The sequence below is a fragment of the Loxodonta africana genome, chromosome 18 (assembly GCF_030014295.1).
Source record: "Loxodonta africana isolate mLoxAfr1 chromosome 18, mLoxAfr1.hap2, whole genome shotgun sequence".
Taxonomy (NCBI): Eukaryota; Metazoa; Chordata; class Mammalia; order Proboscidea; family Elephantidae; genus Loxodonta; species Loxodonta africana.
This window is the reverse complement of record NC_087359.1, coordinates 13,218,336-13,236,115: the sequence shown is the minus strand read 5'-3', so window position 1 is coordinate 13,236,115 and position 17,780 is coordinate 13,218,336. Positions and strand designations below refer to the sequence as shown.

Sequence of the window (17,780 nt, the reverse complement as noted above, 5' to 3'; positions counted from 1 at the left end):
GGCCCGCCGTTTGAGCGCCGCTAGCCGGTCACGTGCCGCTGCCGTCACGTGCCCGCCAGGGCCAGACCCGGGTGGCGCTGCGGTCCGGGCCGGTACGGAGGTGAGCGGCTGGGCCAGGGCCGCGGGCCCGGGCTGGAGCGGGGAGGCCAGGGCCCTGGCGGAGGCTCCCTCCGTGGACAGGGAACCGGGCGGTCGGTAGTGACCCCGAAAGCGCTGGGCCAAAGCCGTGACTCCCTGGATGGAGAAGTCAGCAGGTGCCACCGGGCCAGCGCGCGTCCCGGCTGGGGAGGTGTCACGCGTGGGTGAGGCCGCGATCACGGCAGTGTCTCTACTGAGCGGGCCCGCCTCGCGGGAAACTCTCCAAGTTCCTCATTGTGCCTCCCAGGATTCCTTGGGGAAGGTCCTGTGGTCCTCATATCCGGGGGGAACTGAGGCAAGGAGAGGATGAGCTCTCTGGGTCACTGGGGGGTCACTGGGCCGGGGTTTGACCCGGCTGTCCCCCTGCATCAAGCTGCCTTAGGGAGCCATTCCACCGACCCACACGTGACCCCTGACCTTTAGTGCCTCTCTATTTTTCTCTCCAAATTGTCAGGCCTGGAGATGGCCCTGGAACCGCCCTGTTTCCTGGGCGGCAGGCAGCCTCTTCTTTTCTAGGATCCCTTTCCTCATCTGTAAAATGAAAGCTCTTGCTGGCTGTGCCCTGGGCCCCACCTGCCCCGCAGATCAGAGCCTCCAGGTGGGAAGGTTCTAAAACTTGGAAGGCGTTCCTGGGGCATCTCAATGCCTGCCCTGACTGCCGACCCCCAGACTCAGCCCTGAGTCTCCCGGTTTCTGATTCAGAGCCATCGCAGGTGTGTCTGGAGGGGCCAGGTGGGCTGGGACTCTCCTACCAGTGGCCCACAGGGGACTGCGTGTACTGTTGCTACCAGGTTGTCCCCAGCAGACCTGTTTGTAACAGGTTCAGACCCTGAGCCTATGCTTACTTCTGCCTGGGTGGGCGTGGGGCTGTGAGGATGTGCTTTGCAGACCTCCAGGGCCCCAGCTCCTGTGTTCTGACATGCAGGCCTCCCGGCCCAGAACTGAGCCCGTGAGGGAGATGAAGGCAGGCCCATTCCTGGTGTCCAGGACTCCTCTGACAGCCACTGTTGGCTCAGGGGCCCACCATTGAACTTGCCGAGCCTTCCTGAGACTGCACAGGGGCCAGGAGGGGGCTGGGGGTTTGATCCACCATCCTTTCCTCTCCTTCCCTGGGATCAGACCTGCATCAGCTTTGCTGGTTCTCAGTCTTCCCCGGGTCCCCACGTCCCTCCCCATCTTCCATCACACAGAGGAAATGAACACCCAGATGTAGTCCTTGTGCGATCAGTCGCATATGGTGTCTGCTGCTCAGAGGAGCCAGACTGACATTCTGTTCTTTACAGAATATTTAGCACTTCCCCCGAAGCAGCCAAACCTCTTGCCCTGGAGTCAGTTCTGGCTCATAGTCACCGTCTCTAGATCCTGCGTTCATTAAGCAAAACAAAATCACTTCTTAATCTTACCACCTTACGCAGCCCAGACGCACCTGCTCATCAGCTTTGTACCTTGTTGGTATCTGTACCAGGGAGGTTCTGGGTGCTGCTGTCATGGAGCCCCTGATCAGTGGTGGCACAGACAGAGAAGCCTGTTTCTCCCTACGTCATCAGGGCCCAGCCCTTCTCTCTCTGGCTTTGCCATCCCCAGGGGCTTGCGGTACTTCAGTGCCTGAGACCTTTCGCTGCCGTGGGTTCACATCCCACTCAGCGGGAGAAGGACGCTGGAGGCAGCAGCGTGGCCCTCTAAGGCACACACATCACTTCCACTTGCGTCCTGCTGGCCACGCCCTGATCTCCTGGCCCCTGTTTCTGCACCTGTGCTATAAGGCACTCGTTCCGCTCCCTGTCTGTCACGCCATCTCTTCCTATTGTCACGTTCCTGTACCGTACATAAAAGGTATCTCACTGGTGACCTTTGAAAGGACTTCACAGCACACAGGATTCTCCAGGTGCCGTTGAGTCGTCTCTGACTCATGGTGACCCCACGTGTGTCAGCACGGACTGGGGTTTTCATTGGCTTGTTTTTCAGAAGCAGATCACCAGACCTTTCCTCTGAGGTGCCTCTGGATGGGCTCAAACCTCCGACCTTTTGGTAGCAGCTGAGCGTGTTCTGCACCCCCCAGGGACTCATTTGCCTTTGTCTTCCCCTCCCCCACCTCAGTATAAGGAAAGCTGCACAGCACCGTCTGTGACCCTGGAGAACTCTCCCCTCCTGCCCCCGAGCCTTCATCAGTGCTCTGGGGAGGGTCTGCCCAGGTCCCTGGCCCCCACCTCACCCTCCTATGCTCAGTCCTCCTTCCCTTCTGACCCGGCTCCATCTCCCGCAGGCCTCTGCAGCCCACGCTGCTTCATCACCCACAGCCAGCTGACCATGGGCACGGACCGGCTGCCCTGCTCCTGGCAGCTGGCCAGGCCCCTGCTAGGGGCCTGTGCCTTCACCCTCTTGGCCACAGCTGCCCTCATGGGGCATGTCCTGCTGCGTGATTTCACCATGGTTCCCCGAGAGCTGGCCGGGCTCTCCCAAGGACTGGAGGAGGCTTACCAAGCTCGCAGCCAAGGGCCCCAGCACTCCCGGGAGCACAGCGACAGGCCAGGGCCAGTGCCTGCACAGTGTGACGTGCCCCCCAACAGCCGCTTCGACTGTGCCCCCGAGGCAGCCATCACCCAGGAGCAGTGTGAGGCCCGCGGCTGCTGCTACATCCCAGTGCGGCAAGGCCCCCAGGGCCCCCCAGTGGGGCAGCCCTGGTGCTTCTTCCCCCCCAGCTATCCCAGCTATAGGCTGGAGAACCTCACCACCACACAGATGGGCTACACGGCCACCCTGACCCGCGCCACCCCCACCTTCTTCCCCAAGGACATCCTGACCTTGCAGCTGGAGGTGCTGATGGAAACTGAGAGCCGCCTCCACTTCATGGTGGGTAGGGTGGGGGCTGGGCAGAGGCGGAGACTAGTGCTCAGAAGCAGAGAAGAGCTTCAGGGGTGGAGACAAGGGGTTGGGGCAGAGACCAGGGGTTGGGGTAGGGGGGTGGGCAGAGACCAGGGGTGAGGGGGGTGGAGACCAGGGGCGGGGGCAGGGCAGAGAGAAGAGAGGGTGTGTGGACAATGACAACAGCACATTCTACCTGCATGTTCACTTGCCACACAAATGTTTCCTGTGCCCTGGCCACCTGGGATGTGAACTAACCCCTGGTCTTCAGCATCACTTGTTCTGGGGGTGAAGGAGGAGCGGAAAGGTATGGGGATGGCCAGGCTGTCCCATGAAGGGCCTTGGACCATCTCTCTCCCTCCCTTTCTAGATTAAAGATCCCGCTAACAGGCGCTATGAGGTCCCACTGGAGACCCCGCGTGTGCTCCGCCGGGCCCTGACCCCACTCTACAGCTTGGAGTTCTCGCAGGAGCCCTTCGGCATGGTCGTGCGCAGGAAGCTGGACGGCTGCGTGCTGTAAGCGCTGGTCTCCGCCCTGGTCCCAGCCTTGACAGGAGGTCCCAGGCTGGGAGCTTGTGTTTGCCCTGCAGGGCCTGAGCGTCCTGACAAGCCTGCCTGACAGAGGACGGCATCGTCCCACAGCTCTGGTCCATGCAGACCCTGCCCCCTCCTCACTCCACCCCACAGCTCTGGTCCATGCAGACCCTGCCTCCTCCTCACCCTGCCCCACAGCTGTGGTCCTCGAAGACCCTGCCCCCTTCTCCCTCTACCCTACAGGTCTGCTCTTTGCAGACCTTGCCCCCCACCCCCATTCCACCCCACAGTTCTGGTCCTCACAGACCCTGCCCCTTCCTCACTCCACCCTAGCCTGGTCGCTGTCCTTCGATGTCAAGCCCTACCTCGTACCCTGGCCTCCCTGGTCCCTCCCCTGGAGTGCTCTTCTTTGGATCCGGTGTGGCCACCTCTGTCCCATCTAGAGAGGCCTCATGGCCATCCACCCAGGGTCCCCAGCTCTCTGGGAAGATCCCCTCAGGCCCCCTGACCTGCTGGTGCAAGGAAGCCCTGTTCCTCCAACAGGCTGAACACGACGGTGGCCCCCCTGTTCTTCACTGACCAGTTTCTGCAGCTGTCCACCACCTTGCCCACCCCATATGTGGTGGGCCTCGCTGAGCACCTCAGCCCCCTAATGCTCAACACCAACTGGACCAGGATCACCCTCTGGAATCGGGACATGGCCCCCGAGGTAGAGGGCTGGCCAGCAGGGACACAGGCGGGGGCTGAGGGCTGTGGTGGGGTCTAAGGTGTGCAGTGATGAGGTGGGTGGGGGCACGAGATTTCCGTCCTTCTCTGGAGGGACCCCCCCCTCCCCGAACCCTGGTCCCTGTGTGTGAGGTCAGATGAGAGCTATACAGTCTCCAGGGAGCACAGTGTCTGCGTCTAGCCCCGCTCAGGGGCCTCAGAGAGGCAGCGACGGGAGCCTCCCACTCTTCCAGAGACCCTGGGACTCTACGCCAGATCGAGGTTTCCTCAGAGGACTTCCTGCTGCTTTTGGAATCCCGAACTGTGTGCAACTCCACGTCCACTCGGGACCCTGAAACACATAATAAGCAGAGATGTTAGGGCTTCAAGAGGCTTTTTTAAACTCCCCATTCCCCATTTTATTCCCCATCCCCCCAGCCCTGGTATCACCAGTGCACTGTGGTCTCTGCATATTCGCTCATTCTAGACATTTCACATAGTATGTGCCCTTTTGTGTCTGGCTTGTTTCACTTGGCATGGTATTTTCAAGGTTTACCGTGTCATAGCGTGTGCTAGGATTTCATTCCTTTTTATGGGTGAATGGTATTCCGTTGTATGGATGGGCCGCGTTGTGTTCATCCACTCGCCTGTTGATGGGCACTTGGGTTGTTTCCTCCTTCAGGCCATTGTGAACAGTGCTGTAGTGGGCACGGGTGGACAAGTTTGAGTCTGAGTCCCAGCTTTCAGCTCTCTTGGGCGTATACCTAGGAGCGGAATTGCTGGGTTGGGCGGTAGTTCCATGTGTACCTTGCAGAGGAACCACTGCCACAGCGGCTGAACCGTGTTACCTTCCCACCAGCCGTGAACAAGGGTTCCAGTCTTTCCCCTTCCCCACCAACGCGTGGTATTTCCCGTTGTTTTTAATCATAGTTTTCCTAGTGGGGTGAAGAAGCATCTCACTGTGGTTTGGATTTGCCAATGGGCTTGTTGAGAATTTCCCCGCCCGCCCCCCCCAAAAGTAGACCCCCCTAGTGGGCTGACTCCCCACCCCAGACAGAATCGCCCAGGAGGTATGCTCAGGACCCTCCCCTCCCGAGGTGTGGCCTGGCGCAGCCTCATAACAACCACGACGGGGAGAGGTTTATGGATGGAAATCCAGAGTCCACAGGCCGAGCGGCCTGCCCAGGACCCCCAGCTAATGGGTGGTGGGCCAGGACTGAAGGCCAGAGATTTTATTACCTGCTTCCAGAAGGCCTGGCGTGGGACTTGAGCAGGGAGAAGCCATCTTGAGGGCAGTGGGTCAGGAGTGGTGTCCTGGGAACTGGCCGGCCAGGCAATTGGGGTGGAACATGTCATGTACGCACCCTATCCTGGGGTGAGCTTGTCCGCAGGGCCGTAGCTCAGCACATGTGGCTATGGGTTGGTAGGCAAGGGGCTGACAGAACCGTCTCCTGCCCCAGCCTGGCACGAACCTCTACGGCTCCCACCCCTTCTACCTGGCCCTGGAGGACGGAGGCTCGGCGCATGGGGTGTTCCTGCTGAACAGCAATGCCATGGGTGAGTGAATAGGTGCCCACCACAGCTGCCACTGGAGCCCCCAGCCCTCCAGCCAGGGCCGCTCCCAACCCCCAACCCCCAGGCTGGCAGCCTCTCTGGGTGCAGCAGCACCCTCTTTCCCAAGGGGGACAGCCTGGAAAGCGTGGACATGGATGTGGGCTATGATGGGGGCCAGGCCTTGTTTTCTCAGCTGAGTCCATGGGCTGGGGCTTCTCCCAGCTCTGCCCTTTGGTACCCCCACGGTGGGCTCTGGGATCCTGGCCTAGGGGACGGGCAGAGGCCAGAAAGGGGAGTCCCAGGGACTCAGAGCCTCAGCTCCTGGGCTCCCTGTGGGAGTCCACCCCCCACCCCTGCCCGGCTGTGGTCTGGCCTTCAGTGAGTGCCGAGGGCCCTTGAGGGGGGAATGGGTGCTGGTCCCTGAGCCCAGAGTTGTTGTCTCTGCAGATGTGGTCCTGCAGCCGAGCCCGGCCCTCAGCTGGAGGACGACCGGTGGCATCCTGGACATGTATGTCTTCCTGGGGCCAGAGCCCAAGAGTGTGGTGCAGCAGTACCTGGCGGTCATCGGTAGGCCTCCCCAGGGGTGTGCACGCCTGCTCCCAGCCCACGCCCCCCACTCTGCCCACTCATGCCTGCATGTCTGCAGGGCACCCATCGATGCCGCCCTACTGGGCTCTGGGTTTCCACCTCTGCCGCTGGGGCTACTCCTCCACGGCCATCGTCCGCCAGGTGGTGGAGAACATGACCAGGGCCAACTTCCCCCTGGTGAGTCCCAGGCTGGGCAGGGGTGGCGTGGGGGTCCAAGGGGTCTGGGCGCTGCCCCCCACAACTCAGCGGCTGGGCCCTGTGGTCGGCCACAGGACGTCCAGTGGAATGACCTGGACTACATGGATGCCAGAAGGGACTTCACCTTCAACAAGCACGGCTTTGAGGACTTCCCCGCCATGGTGCAGGAGCTCCACCAGGGTGGCCGGCACTACGTCATGATTGTCGTGAGTGTGCTGCACCTCCTGTGCGTCCATGCCTTTGGAGGGTGGGCCTAGAGGCTCCTCTCTCATCCGGCTTCACCCTGTGTCTGCTGTTGTCACCGAGGACGTCCTTGGAGGGTCTTCTTGGTACTGAGGGAGCCTTGAGAAATGTACATATGGCCCCTGCTGCTCAGGCTTAAAGGTCCCTGTGATGTCACACCAGTCCAGGGAGATTCCACTTCCCTTCCCTGATCAGTCCAGCCCTCCATTGCCATTGCAGCCATCTGTCCCTAACCCCGACTCACTGGGGCCAGGTCAGCGGGCACCATGCCCCTTCCCCATTTACCCGGGGCCAGGTCAGTGGGCACTGCCCCCTTCCCCACTCACCTGGGTCCAGGTCAGCGAGCACTGCCTTTTTGTTTCTTAAGGCTGATGATCTGTCAAAACGATTGACAGACTGCAGGGAAAGCAAAATTATTGACAGACTGCAGGGAAAGTGCTATCTTTAATCTAGAAGAGAAAAGGATACAAACAAGGAGGGTGAGGTTCAGGGGGCTGTTGGCACATACTTACCCTCCCAAGAGTAGAAGGTTCTGCTGGCCAACCAGGGAGCTCCTGTGAGCCTACGTCTTCCGGGGCCTTCATTGGCCTCACCTCATGCCTGCGGCTCAGGCAGCATCAGGCCCCCAGCTGGTCCCTCCAGTCAGGCGGGCCTCACTCATTGGCCTCAGGTGTGGTCCAGCGCTCAGAATCCAGGACCAAAGGCCAACTTGGCTTCCTGCAAGAAGGCTCCACACTTCGCAGCCCCAGAGACACTTGTGCTCAGGATTCTCTCGTGTGTAAATTATGTGAACTGGCTTATTGCAGAAAGTGGGGACGATCAGCTAACGTCCCCGAGCACTGATAGGGGCAGCAGGAACAATGGGAGCCACCTGTCCCCTGGCTCTGCCTCCCCTCGGCTCTGTGATGGGAGAGGCTGTGGCCGAGGGCAGCCCTGCTCACATCCCTAGTGCTGGCACCAGAGGGGACAGCTCTTTGCTCCAGCTCTGGTGAGAAGGGAACCCAGGGCAGGCCTCTGAGTGGCTCAGCATGAAAACAGAGCCTTCCTGGACCAGGTCCCCCAGCCAGAGGGATGGGATTCAGGACCTGGGTCACATTCCCGGCCCTGCGGCCTTAGGAGGGATCTGAGAAGCTAAATGGTCACCACCATGGAGCCCCGTTAGATGGAGGAGGTTCAGTTGCCGAGAGTTTTGGGGTTGTGCTGACGTAGCCTTCTCAGGGCTACAAGCGTTAGTGGCCAGTTGGAGCAGAGGGCAGACGCGAGACCCTTTCTTTTTCGGTTTTGAAGATTGTTGTAAAAGGTAAATGTTTGCTGTAGGACGTTTGGGAAAGTCAAGTAAGCTTAACCAGCTGGTCCCCTTCTCTCCCATCTTCCAAGCAGCTGTGTGCACATACACATGCGATTGTGCTGTGTGCATACACGTGGGTGTGCTGTGTGGGCAGCTGTGCTGTGTGTGCAGGCGTGCTGTGTGTGCAGCCGTGCTGTGTGCATACGTGTGGGCATGCTGTGTGTGTGGGTGTGCTGGGCACATACATATGGGCACACGGTGTGTGGGTGTGCTGTGTGTGCAGGTGTGCCGTGTGCATAAGCTCATGGGTGTGTTGTGTGTGTACACATGGGCGTGCTGTGTGTGGATGTGCTGTCCGTAAGTGCATGGGTGTGTTGTGTGTACACGTGGGCGTGCTGTGTGTGTGTGCTGTGCATGTACATGTGGCGTGCTATGTGCGTAAGCACATGGGCATACTGTGTGTGTGGGTGTGCTGTGTACACGTGGGCGTGCTGTGCGTGTGGGTGTGCTGTGCGTGTTCGTGCGTGGGTGTGCTGTGTGTGTACAGGTGGGCACGCTTTGCGTGCAAATGTGGTATGTGCATACGCATGGGTATGCTGTGCTGGGCACGGCTTCCTCCCTGCCTCTCCCACAGGTTAAGGCGTGTTCTGAGGTTTGTCCCGTTTTCCCAGCGGTTGGCGCCCAGGCTCCAGGCGGCTTCCTTCTAGTCCTGACTGGTTTCTTACCCTCAGGATCCTGCCATCAGCAGCTCGGGCCCTGCCGGGAGCTACAGACCCTACGATGAGGGCCTGAGGAGGGGAGTCTTCATCACTAACGACACTGGGCAGCCGCTGATCGGGAAGGTGAGGGACCCCAGGGGCAGAGGTTAGAAAGCAGGGGTCTCTGGCCAGTGGGAGCAGGTAGCTGCTCAGGAACAAGGGGATTTCAGCAGTCGTTGCCATCCAGTGTGCAGTGGCACAGAGTGGGGGAGGGGTGTGAGTCAGACCTGGGGGTGGTGGGGGCCCCTGACAAGGAACACCACTGCCCGTCCTTCCACCAGAGGCCCCGTGGCTCATCGGGCAGCCAGGTCCAGCCCAGGAATGAGCTCTGCAGGCCCTGGCGAGACTTCCTGGTCCCCTTTGTTCCCCGAGACCTGGGAGCCTCCTGCCAGTTCCCGGGCCTTCCCATGGAGAATGTGGCAGGCCCAGACCTCCCCATTGCAGGGTGTGCCCAGAACCGAGTGGACAGGGCACCTGGCCACGGAGAAGGCTGGGAAGACACCCTGAAGTGCAGATGTGTGAGACTTGGTTCTAGGTCTTTTGTGTCAGGTGGGGGCTTGGGTGGGTTTCTCTCCCACCCCTCTCCCATGACAGCCCCTGGTTCTGTAGTCCATCTGTCCATCCCCTAGGGGACGTGTCTGGGATGGCCCCTGGCTTGGCCCCCAGTACCACTGCTCATCATGGGGTTCACACTGTGGAAACGTGCTTGTGGGCCCCCAGGCCCACCCTCTTGGGTCTGATGTCTCGGGTCTTATTGAGCATGAGGCTGCAGCTCTGCCTGCTCAGGAGACGTGCAGGACCTCGGGCAGGTTCTGGACGAGGCTGGGGCCTCCCCTCTGCCCTTGTCTTCCAGGTGTGGCCCGGAGCCTCCGCCTTCCCTGACTTCACCAACCCTGAGACCCAGAGCTGGTGGCAGGACATGGTAGCTGAGTTCCATGCCCAGGTGCCTTTCGACGGCATGTGGATCGTAAGTGCTGGGCCCCCCACTGTGCGCTGTCCCACCACCTCCTCTGCACCCCCCTGGGCCTGCACCTCTGAGCAGCAGTGCCCACTGCTCGGGCCTCTCTTGCAGGACATGAATGAGCCGTCCAACTTTGTAAAGGGCTCTGAGGCCGGCTGCCCTGACAATGAGCTGGAGAACCCGCCCTACGTGCCAGGTGAGCGCCCTATGGCCCCGTGTGGGGGTGGGTCCCTGCTGGGCTGGTACGTCAGGATCAGGCCTCATGTGGCTATGTTGCCAGCCTAGAGGACCCGCACCCACTGGGCGCCAGATTGAGGATTTTCTAACTCACGTCAGGGATTTCCATCTTCGGTTCAGGGTACCCAAAGTTCTCGTTTCTGAGAAGCTGGTAGCTGGGAAAGGGGAGGGGACCCCAGGATTGAGATTCAGGGTAGGGGAGAGGCCACCAAGCAGTGCAGACACCCACAGCTGAGGCTTAGACAAAGGGACAGGAAGACTTAAAATGGGCCCAGACAAAGTTTTGAAATCTGGGGGTTTGTGCTTGTCATTGGTGAGAGTGCGGGCTCTTCAGGGGCACAGCCTGAGCTCTGGGGGGTGACCCGATGAGAGTGAACAGAGGAGAGTGCCGGATCTGACGTGGGGTGGGAGGGGCTGTGTAGGAGGCAGGGTGGTCTAGTGGGCTGGACAAGGCTTCATGAAAACCAGCCTCCTTTCCAGGCGTGGCTGGCGGGACCCTCAGAGCGGCCACCATTTGTGCCTCCAGCCACCAGCACCTGTCCTCCCACTACAACCTGCACAACCTGTACGGGCTGACCGAGGCCATCGCCTCCCACAGGTGAGGGGGCCACCCGCCCGTGCCCAGGTCTGCCGTGCCAGCCTGTCCCACCATGGGGCCGTGTGGAGGAGGCCCAGAGAACTCCCGGGGCCAGCAGGAGGGCTGAGCACACCGCCCCTCGCTCCCTCCCTGCACCTTCACCCCTAACAGCTTGCCCTCCATGAAGTAGGATCCTGGGGGTGAGTGGACAGGTGGGTCTGGGTGACCAAGACGCTGTTATGAGTGGGGGACATAAGCCTTCCATGTGGCGCAGCTTGTCCTCAGGGTGGGTGAGACTGGCTCAGTGCCCACTGAGCTGCGGACCTTGCCGGTGCCCCGCGTGCTCCCCTGGCCTCCAGCTCACCCAGACAGCACTGGGTTCTCGAGGCCTTGGACCGTCAAGCGGGCAGCGGGGTCACTGGATGGGCCTCTCAGCTCTCTGTCCCCCTGCTCCACCCAGGGCCCTGGTGATGGCTCGGGGGACACGCCCCTTTGTGATCTCCCGTTCAACCTTTGCCAGCCACGGCCGATATGCTGGCCACTGGACAGGGGACGTGTGGAGCAGCTGGGAGCAGCTTGCCCTGTCGGTGCCTGGTGAGAGCCTCTGCCGGGAAGGTGCCGCCCAGATTAGGGCTGGAGCCTGGGTGGGGAGGTTCACCCGGAGCTGGGGCCTGGGCTCAGCACAGCCCAGAGGGATGCGGCTGCAATGGCGTGGGGGCCTGCTGCCGACTTGTGTAGGGTACAAGGCCCCCTGGCCCCTGCCCACCTGTGCAGGTTTCCTCAGGTCTGCTCACCTGTGTAGCTCTGCTCCCCTGTGCAGCTCTGTCTAACTGTGCAGGTTTGCTCATATATGCAAGTGTGTCCACCTATGTAGGTCTGCTTTTGTAAATCTACCTACCTGTGCAGGTCTACTGACCTGTGCAGGTCTGGTACCCTGATTTCTGGGTATCCCTGTCTTTGTCTCCCGCTGGCCTGTGCCCACAAAACTGTAGGCTCTCACCTCTTCTGGTGGGCGGTGCACACCCTGAGCTGTAGGGTACTGGAGGTGGGCACAGCAGGGCCTGGGGTCAGAGGGCGGCAGAGCTGTAGGATACTGGAGGCGGGCATAGCGGGGCCTGGGGTCAGAGGGCCTAAAGAGCTGTAGGATACTGGAGGCAGGCGCAGCAGGGCCTGGGGTCAGAGGGCCTGCAGAGCTGTGGGTTGGGGTTGCTGGGCTCTGCTCCCCTCCTTTCTGGTTGTCAGGTTCTGGTTCTCACATGAACTGCTGTTCATCAGCAGAGTCCACAACACAGTCCCTAGAATCTATCTTGACACGGAGAAGTCCCCAGGCCCCAGTTGGCCCAGTCCTGTCCCCGGCTCCCCACTCGGGATCGTGGTTCCTGAGGAGTCGTCAAGGGCAGTGTGGGGCCAGCCCAGCACAGCTCTCTCCATGTGTCCCACTGAGCGTGGGGAGTGGGGATGGCACCAGGCCGAATGTGAGATGGCCCTTTGACAGCCAGGGAGCGTCACGGGCACATCTGTTGGGTGCCCTGGTGACTGGTCCTGCCCCAGCAGCCTGGCCCGTCCTGGCTCTGCCCTCACAGCAACCCTGCTCTTCAACCTGTTGGGCGTGCCCCTGGTTGGGGCTGACATCTGCGGCTTCCTGGGCAACACTTCGGAGGAGCTGTGCGTGCGCTGGACCCAGCTGGGAGCTTTCTACCCGTTTATGCGCAACCACAACGACCTCAGCAGCCTGGTAGGCGAGGATCCAGGATGGGTGACTGCCTGGTGGCCTTTCGTGTCCGCCTGAGGGGTATCCTTTGTAGGGTGTGTGCTAGCAACAAATTCTCTCTCACCGACCCGAGACCCTGCCTAGAGAGTCCCCCAGCCCTGGGCTGTGGCTTGCTTCCCTGACTGAGCAGCTCGGCCCAGGTTCAGTGCCGCCATTTGTTGCCACACGCTGGGTGGTCAAGGAGTCCCCTGGAACTCCCAGGTGGAGATTCTCAGGGACCGGCCGTCCCGAGCCCACATACCTTCTCCACTCCCCTGCCTCCCCGCCACAGCCTCAGGAGCCATACAGTTTCAGCGAGACAGCACAGGAAGCCATGAGGAAGGCCTTCGCCCTGCGCTACGTGCTGCTTCCTCACCTGTACACGCTGTTCCACAGGGCCCACGTCAGGGGCGAGACGGTGGCCCGGCCCCTCTTCCTGGAGTGAGTGACCCAGGGAGAAGGAGGGCCTGACCACGAGACTGCTGACATTCCGGTCCCTCCCAGTGCTCAGGTCCCCTGACCCCAGGGCAGCCTGTCGGGCTACTGGCTGTGTTCCCAGGAACCCAGCCAGGAGCTGATTGCAGCTAACTGAGATGGGGCCAAAACCTGGGCCTCCCCGACCGAGATGCCCCTGGGCCCCCAGTCCCTGCCCCCCACCCCTTAGATCTCAGCTCAGGGCTGGGGGTATTTGAGGTAGGGAAACCCAAGCTGAAGAAGACCGAGATGGACTAAGTGGTGAAGTATGAAGCGTTGTGGTTAGTCTGGGAGTGGCTTAAGAGAAAATGACTTGAAAAGAAACCTCATCATGTTCTCCAAACAGGACTTGACCTGTCTTAGTTATCTGGTGCTGCTACGGCATAAATACCACAAGTAGGTGGCTTTAATAAACAGAGACTTATTTTCTCACAGCTTAGGTGGCCAGAAGCCTGAATTCAGGGTGCCGGCAGTAGGGAAAGGCTCTTTCTGTGGGCCCTGGAGGAAGGTCCTTGTCTCTTTCAGTTTCTGTTTCTTGGTTCCTTGGGGATCTCATGTGGCCTGCCATCTGTCTTCCCTGTCGGTGCTTGCTTGGTTGGTTGTTTGCTCAGTCTGCTTTTTTTATATCTTAAGAGAAATTGACTTAAGATGTAGCCTATAGAAATTCATTAACAACAAAGAAAACCCATTCCCAAATGGGATTATAGCCACAGGTATAGCAGGATCTGGGTTTTTTTTACTCGGTGTAGCAGGATTTACAACACACCTTTTGGAGGGACATCGCAGTGTGCATAAGAAGCTGCCACGTGATAAAGGCGGTCCCTCACACGTGGGTTAAGGATCGCCCAGTCATAGGCGTCTCCCGCGGTGGGTGACAGATTCCTCAGTCATAAGCATCTCAACGTGGTGGGTTACAGATTGCCCAGTCATAAGTATCTCAACGCGGTGGGTTACAGATTGCCCAGTCATAGGCGTCTCACACGTTGGGCTACAGATTGTCCGGTCACGGGGTGGTGAGCTATTTGGAAAAGTCCATGTGCGTACTTTTTCCTCACACCATGCAGATACGTAAGTTCCAGGTGGGCTAAATAGTTAACGTCAGGGATTAAGGTGTGGGAAGTCTCCCTGGACAACAGAAGTGGCGTCCATGGTAACTCTGGCTGCCAAGGGCCAGGACGGGGAAGGAGGTTGGAGCTGGATAATCAGGAAACAAGTGTGCTAAGCAACCAGCTGGCCGCTGCTGACTGCCTTCAGACACCTGCCCCACTCCATCCTGGGCATGTGCCAGGGATGATGATGGCCAGGGGAGGAGGCTGTTCTCAGCTCTTGTGTTGACTGTGTCAGCCAGAGCAGCCTGGCCACGTCTCACCCGAGTCCCAGCTCCTTGAGCCCCTAAGATGGGATGCCCGCCCCCCGTATCGCCCTGTGGGCCCCTCAAATGCTTCACAGCAGGGGGGTCACCTCTTCCCCTGGTCCCCAGGCCCACCTGCCCCTCTCTCCCATGAAGGTTCCCCCAGGATCCCCACACCTGGACCGTGGACCGCCAGCTCCTGTGGGGGGAGGCCCTCCTTATCACCCCGGTGCTGGAGGCTGGGAAGACCAAGGTGACCGGCTATTTCCCCGCAGGCACGTGGTACAACTTGCAGACGGTGAGCTTGGGTCCCTAAAACCTGGGGGAATTGGGGACCAGGGGTCCCTCTCACTGGCCAGGGTGGAGGAGACAGTAGAAAGGGGAGCCTCTGCAGTCAAGTTCCTCCTGCGTGCTCTGTGCATGTCACCATTGGGGCCTGAGGTAACCCATTTCCAGATGAGACTGAGGCCTGGCAGGGTCACTGCCAGGGTTGTGCAGTCCCCACCAATTGTCCTCTGGCCGCATGTGGCCTCCTTATCTGCTGCGTGCCTTCAGCGTCCCCTGGCCTGTCCCACCCTGGCCCTGGGCCTGGGCCTCTCAGGCTCTGGGCCCCCACTATGTGGCCCGATTCCTGCAGGGTGCCCCTTCTCTGCCCGAGGCCATGTCCCAGCGAGTCTCTGCTTGCAGCCCTCAGGAGACGGGAGGACGGCTCCTGAGGACAGCCGTGGGACTCTGGCACTGCCCGGGGCCCTGCTGACATGAGCCCTACCCTCCAGGTGCCAGTGGAGGCCCTGGGCAGCCTCCCACCGCCACCTTCCACACCTCTCACATCAGTTATCCGCAGCCAGGGACAGTGGGTGAAGCTACCTGCCCCACTGGACACCATCAACCTCCACCTGCGGGCCGGGTACATCATCCCCTTGCAGGTACCTGGGCACCATGAATGGGGGTCCGCTGGGCCGGGCACACCGTCCCCCTGCAGTTTTCTGGGCCACCAGGAATGGGGGTCTGCTGGGCTGGCACACTGTCCCCTGCAGGTACCTGGGCCAGGCGCTGAGTCTCCATGGCTACTGTGGAATAGGGGCTCCTGAGGAGTCCAGTCTGAGAGGACCGGGGTCTGAGGGCTGAAGGACTGGACAGAGAGGGACCTGAGGGCAGCCAGGCATCTCCCTCATGGCCTGGGCTGGGCGGTGGCTTCACTTGCTCTTTCCTAGGGAATCCTTTGTGGGCCTTCTGCGTCCTTTCCTTCAGGGCCTCTGCCTGGTGCAGAGATGTGACAAAGATGTGGATGCTGCACTGTGGATCTGCGGTAGATGCCAGGACCTAGGGAGGGGGATTGGGAGAGACATCTGGAGGTGGGGCGCCCCTGAGGTAGGAGGAGACTGAAGTCCAGCCGCTTCGCTGTCGGGGATGAGGGAGCAGCATAGGCAAAGACCCGGCCCCTCCCTGTGGGGGCTGCAGATGAGGGACAGCATTGAAGTGGGAGGGCTGGGCCAGGGTGGCTGCTCAGCCCTCCGGACTCTGCTGTGGATCCTGGTCTCTCCGCAGAGGAGACCAACCTCCCGTTACTCCCCTGGGTCTGGGGCCCTTGCCCAGGGTCCAGGTAACAATGTGTGTCCACACCCTCAAGGGCCCCGGTCTCACCACCACTGAGTCCCGCAAGCAGCCCATGGCCCTGGTGGTGGCCCTGAGCCCTAGCGGCGAGGCCCAGGGGGAGCTCTTCTGGGACGACGGGGAGAGCCTGGGAGTGCTGGAGCGTGGGTCCTACACCCTGGTCGTCTTCCTGGCCAAGAATGTGAGTCCTGAGTCAGGGGCCGGCCAGGAGGGAGAGTCAGAGGGGGCACAGCCTGGGTGATGGCCCCCATGTGATGTGCCGTCTCTGTCCAGAGTGGGAGAAGGGCTGTTTCCCAGGGGCTGTGGGTAAAGCACCCTGGCAGGAATCCAGTGGCCTCATGCCTCAGGGTCTACACAGAGGGGAGCCATCCCTGGGTGCCCTCCCAAACCCATTCTGTTCTGGTGGGGCTTGTGCCCACCACTTGCATCTCTCTCTGGGTGGGGCCAGAACACTGTTGTGAACAAGCTGGTGCACGTGGCCAGTGAGGGAGCCAGCTTACAGCTGAGGAAGGTGACCATCCTGGGTGTGGCCACAGCCCCACGGCAGGTCCTCTCCAACGGCGTTCCAGTCTCCAACTTCACCTACAGCCCTGACACCAAGGCAAGGACGCCCTCCGTGGGCACCGCAGAGGGGGTGCCTGCAGGGACTAAGGAAAAGAATGGCCAACCAAGCCAGCCTGTCAGAACCATCGGGGGTGGGGGGCTCCTGATAACAAAATGCCAGCTGAGCCTTCTGTTGCCCAGTAGAGAGAATGTCATCCTTGGGGTAGGCACAGCCACACATAGCCAGCCTCTTCTCTCCGTTTGGAGGGTGATGTGGTCAGCTTGGAGACTCGTGAGCTGTTGTCTAAACAGCACCTTATTTTCCAAGCTAAGATGGCAAATGCTGAGAGCCTTAGTCCTGAGTCAGCCGGGCAAGTACCAGAGCATGAACCCTCCCCAGGGGCTGAGGCCTGAAACCGTATCTGCCGCCCGCCACGTCCAGCACCCATCACCTGAGTGCCTGGGAACTGCACTGACGCTGGGTGCTGTTTTTATTTCTCCAGATCCTGGACGTCCCCGTGTCACTATCAGTGGGAGAAGAGTTCCTCATCAGTTGGACCTGACTGGGTGTCAGCGACACCTTCAGTCCTCTGCCCTCTGTGACAGGGATGCCTTTAGTCCCCTGCCCTCTGTAACAGAAGCAGAGCAGGGAGTGAACCCGCACCACTCGGTCAGCCGTGTTTGGGCCTGGGAGCATGTACCGTGAGCCTTGTGCTGACTGTCCCTCGCTTGTTGTGTCTCCTGACACATCTTTGACAGTTTTTTTCCCCAGATTTCAGAATTGGGTCAGTACCCTTGAGGGCTGCTCTGTCTTAAGTATGTCACCTCTCCACAGCATGTCACTGGAATGCATGTAATGTTAGCAGCTATCAGCTAAACTATCCGTGACAGCAGAGAAAGCGATGCGTGGGGTGGAGAATGTCTTATCTGCACCGGAGGTCATGGTCCTGCCACGCGGCAGCTGCTGCTCTGACTACATGTCAAGGTGGGAGCTGGGCCGCTGCCCCCCGAGGACAGACAGGGCTGACTCCTAAGTCTGCTGACAGTGAGCCCAGGGAACTGAGGAGAATTCACAGGACTTGGGACAACTGTTAATCTTAAGTACCGTTATTAATAAAACGGGTATTTGGAATCAAGCTGCTGTAGCTCTTTCTGGGACTCAGGGCAGGATGTGTCCAAGGGCCACGGAATGGAGGCAGCAACCGTGTCCCTGGTGTGAACCCCAACTTGACCAAGTCAGCATTCTAGATAAAGTCTCTTCGTGAACTGTACATTTTCAGATGCCTTACGTCACAATCAGTAGATGAATCTAAAAAATGTCCTCGGGCCACCCCCTTGGAAATTTAGATTGTTATGATCCCAACCAATTTAGTTAAGGAAGGAGGAAGAAGAACTGCCACTTTGT

The 17,780-nt window shown here is 60.1% G+C and overlaps 1 protein-coding gene across 4 annotated transcripts; it reads left to right on the top strand.

The window, feature by feature from the left end:
• The first annotated feature begins 51 nt into the window (after positions 1–51).
• On the top strand, positions 52–17,511 carry GAA (alpha glucosidase). Of its 4 annotated transcripts, none has more exons than XM_064270607.1 (20): positions 52–100; positions 2,402–2,988; positions 3,371–3,516; positions 4,078–4,243; positions 5,700–5,796; positions 6,241–6,360; positions 6,440–6,558; positions 6,654–6,785; positions 8,842–8,952; positions 9,722–9,835; positions 9,914–10,025; positions 10,547–10,664; positions 11,104–11,237; positions 12,227–12,378; positions 12,686–12,834; positions 14,375–14,516; positions 14,995–15,144; positions 15,849–16,013; positions 16,281–16,433; positions 16,879–17,511. In XM_064270607.1, exons 2-20 carry the CDS (start codon positions 2,446–2,448, stop codon positions 16,936–16,938), a joined length of 2,883 nt encoding a protein of 960 aa, XP_064126677.1. In that variant the 5' UTR covers positions 52–100; positions 2,402–2,445; the 3' UTR covers positions 16,939–17,511. The 4 variants fall into 4 exon arrangements, with proteins under 4 accessions (XP_064126677.1, XP_064126674.1, XP_064126676.1 ...); XM_064270604.1 differs by lacking the exon at positions 52–100 and adding an exon at positions 140–254; XM_064270606.1 differs by lacking the exon at positions 52–100 and adding an exon at positions 142–254 and having other exon boundaries at positions 9,941–10,025.
• Positions 17,512–17,780: the final 269 nt, after the last annotated feature.

Coding starts and splice junctions, on each gene's coding strand:
- GAA (XM_064270604.1), top strand. Junction 6,786..8,841: donor GGCACTACGTCATGATTGTC/GTGAGTGTGCTG, acceptor TCTTACCCTCAG/GATCCTGCCATCAGCAGCTC. Junction 15,145..15,848: donor GGTACATCATCCCCTTGCAG/GTACCTGGGCAC, acceptor CACACCCTCAAG/GGCCCCGGTCTCACCACCAC.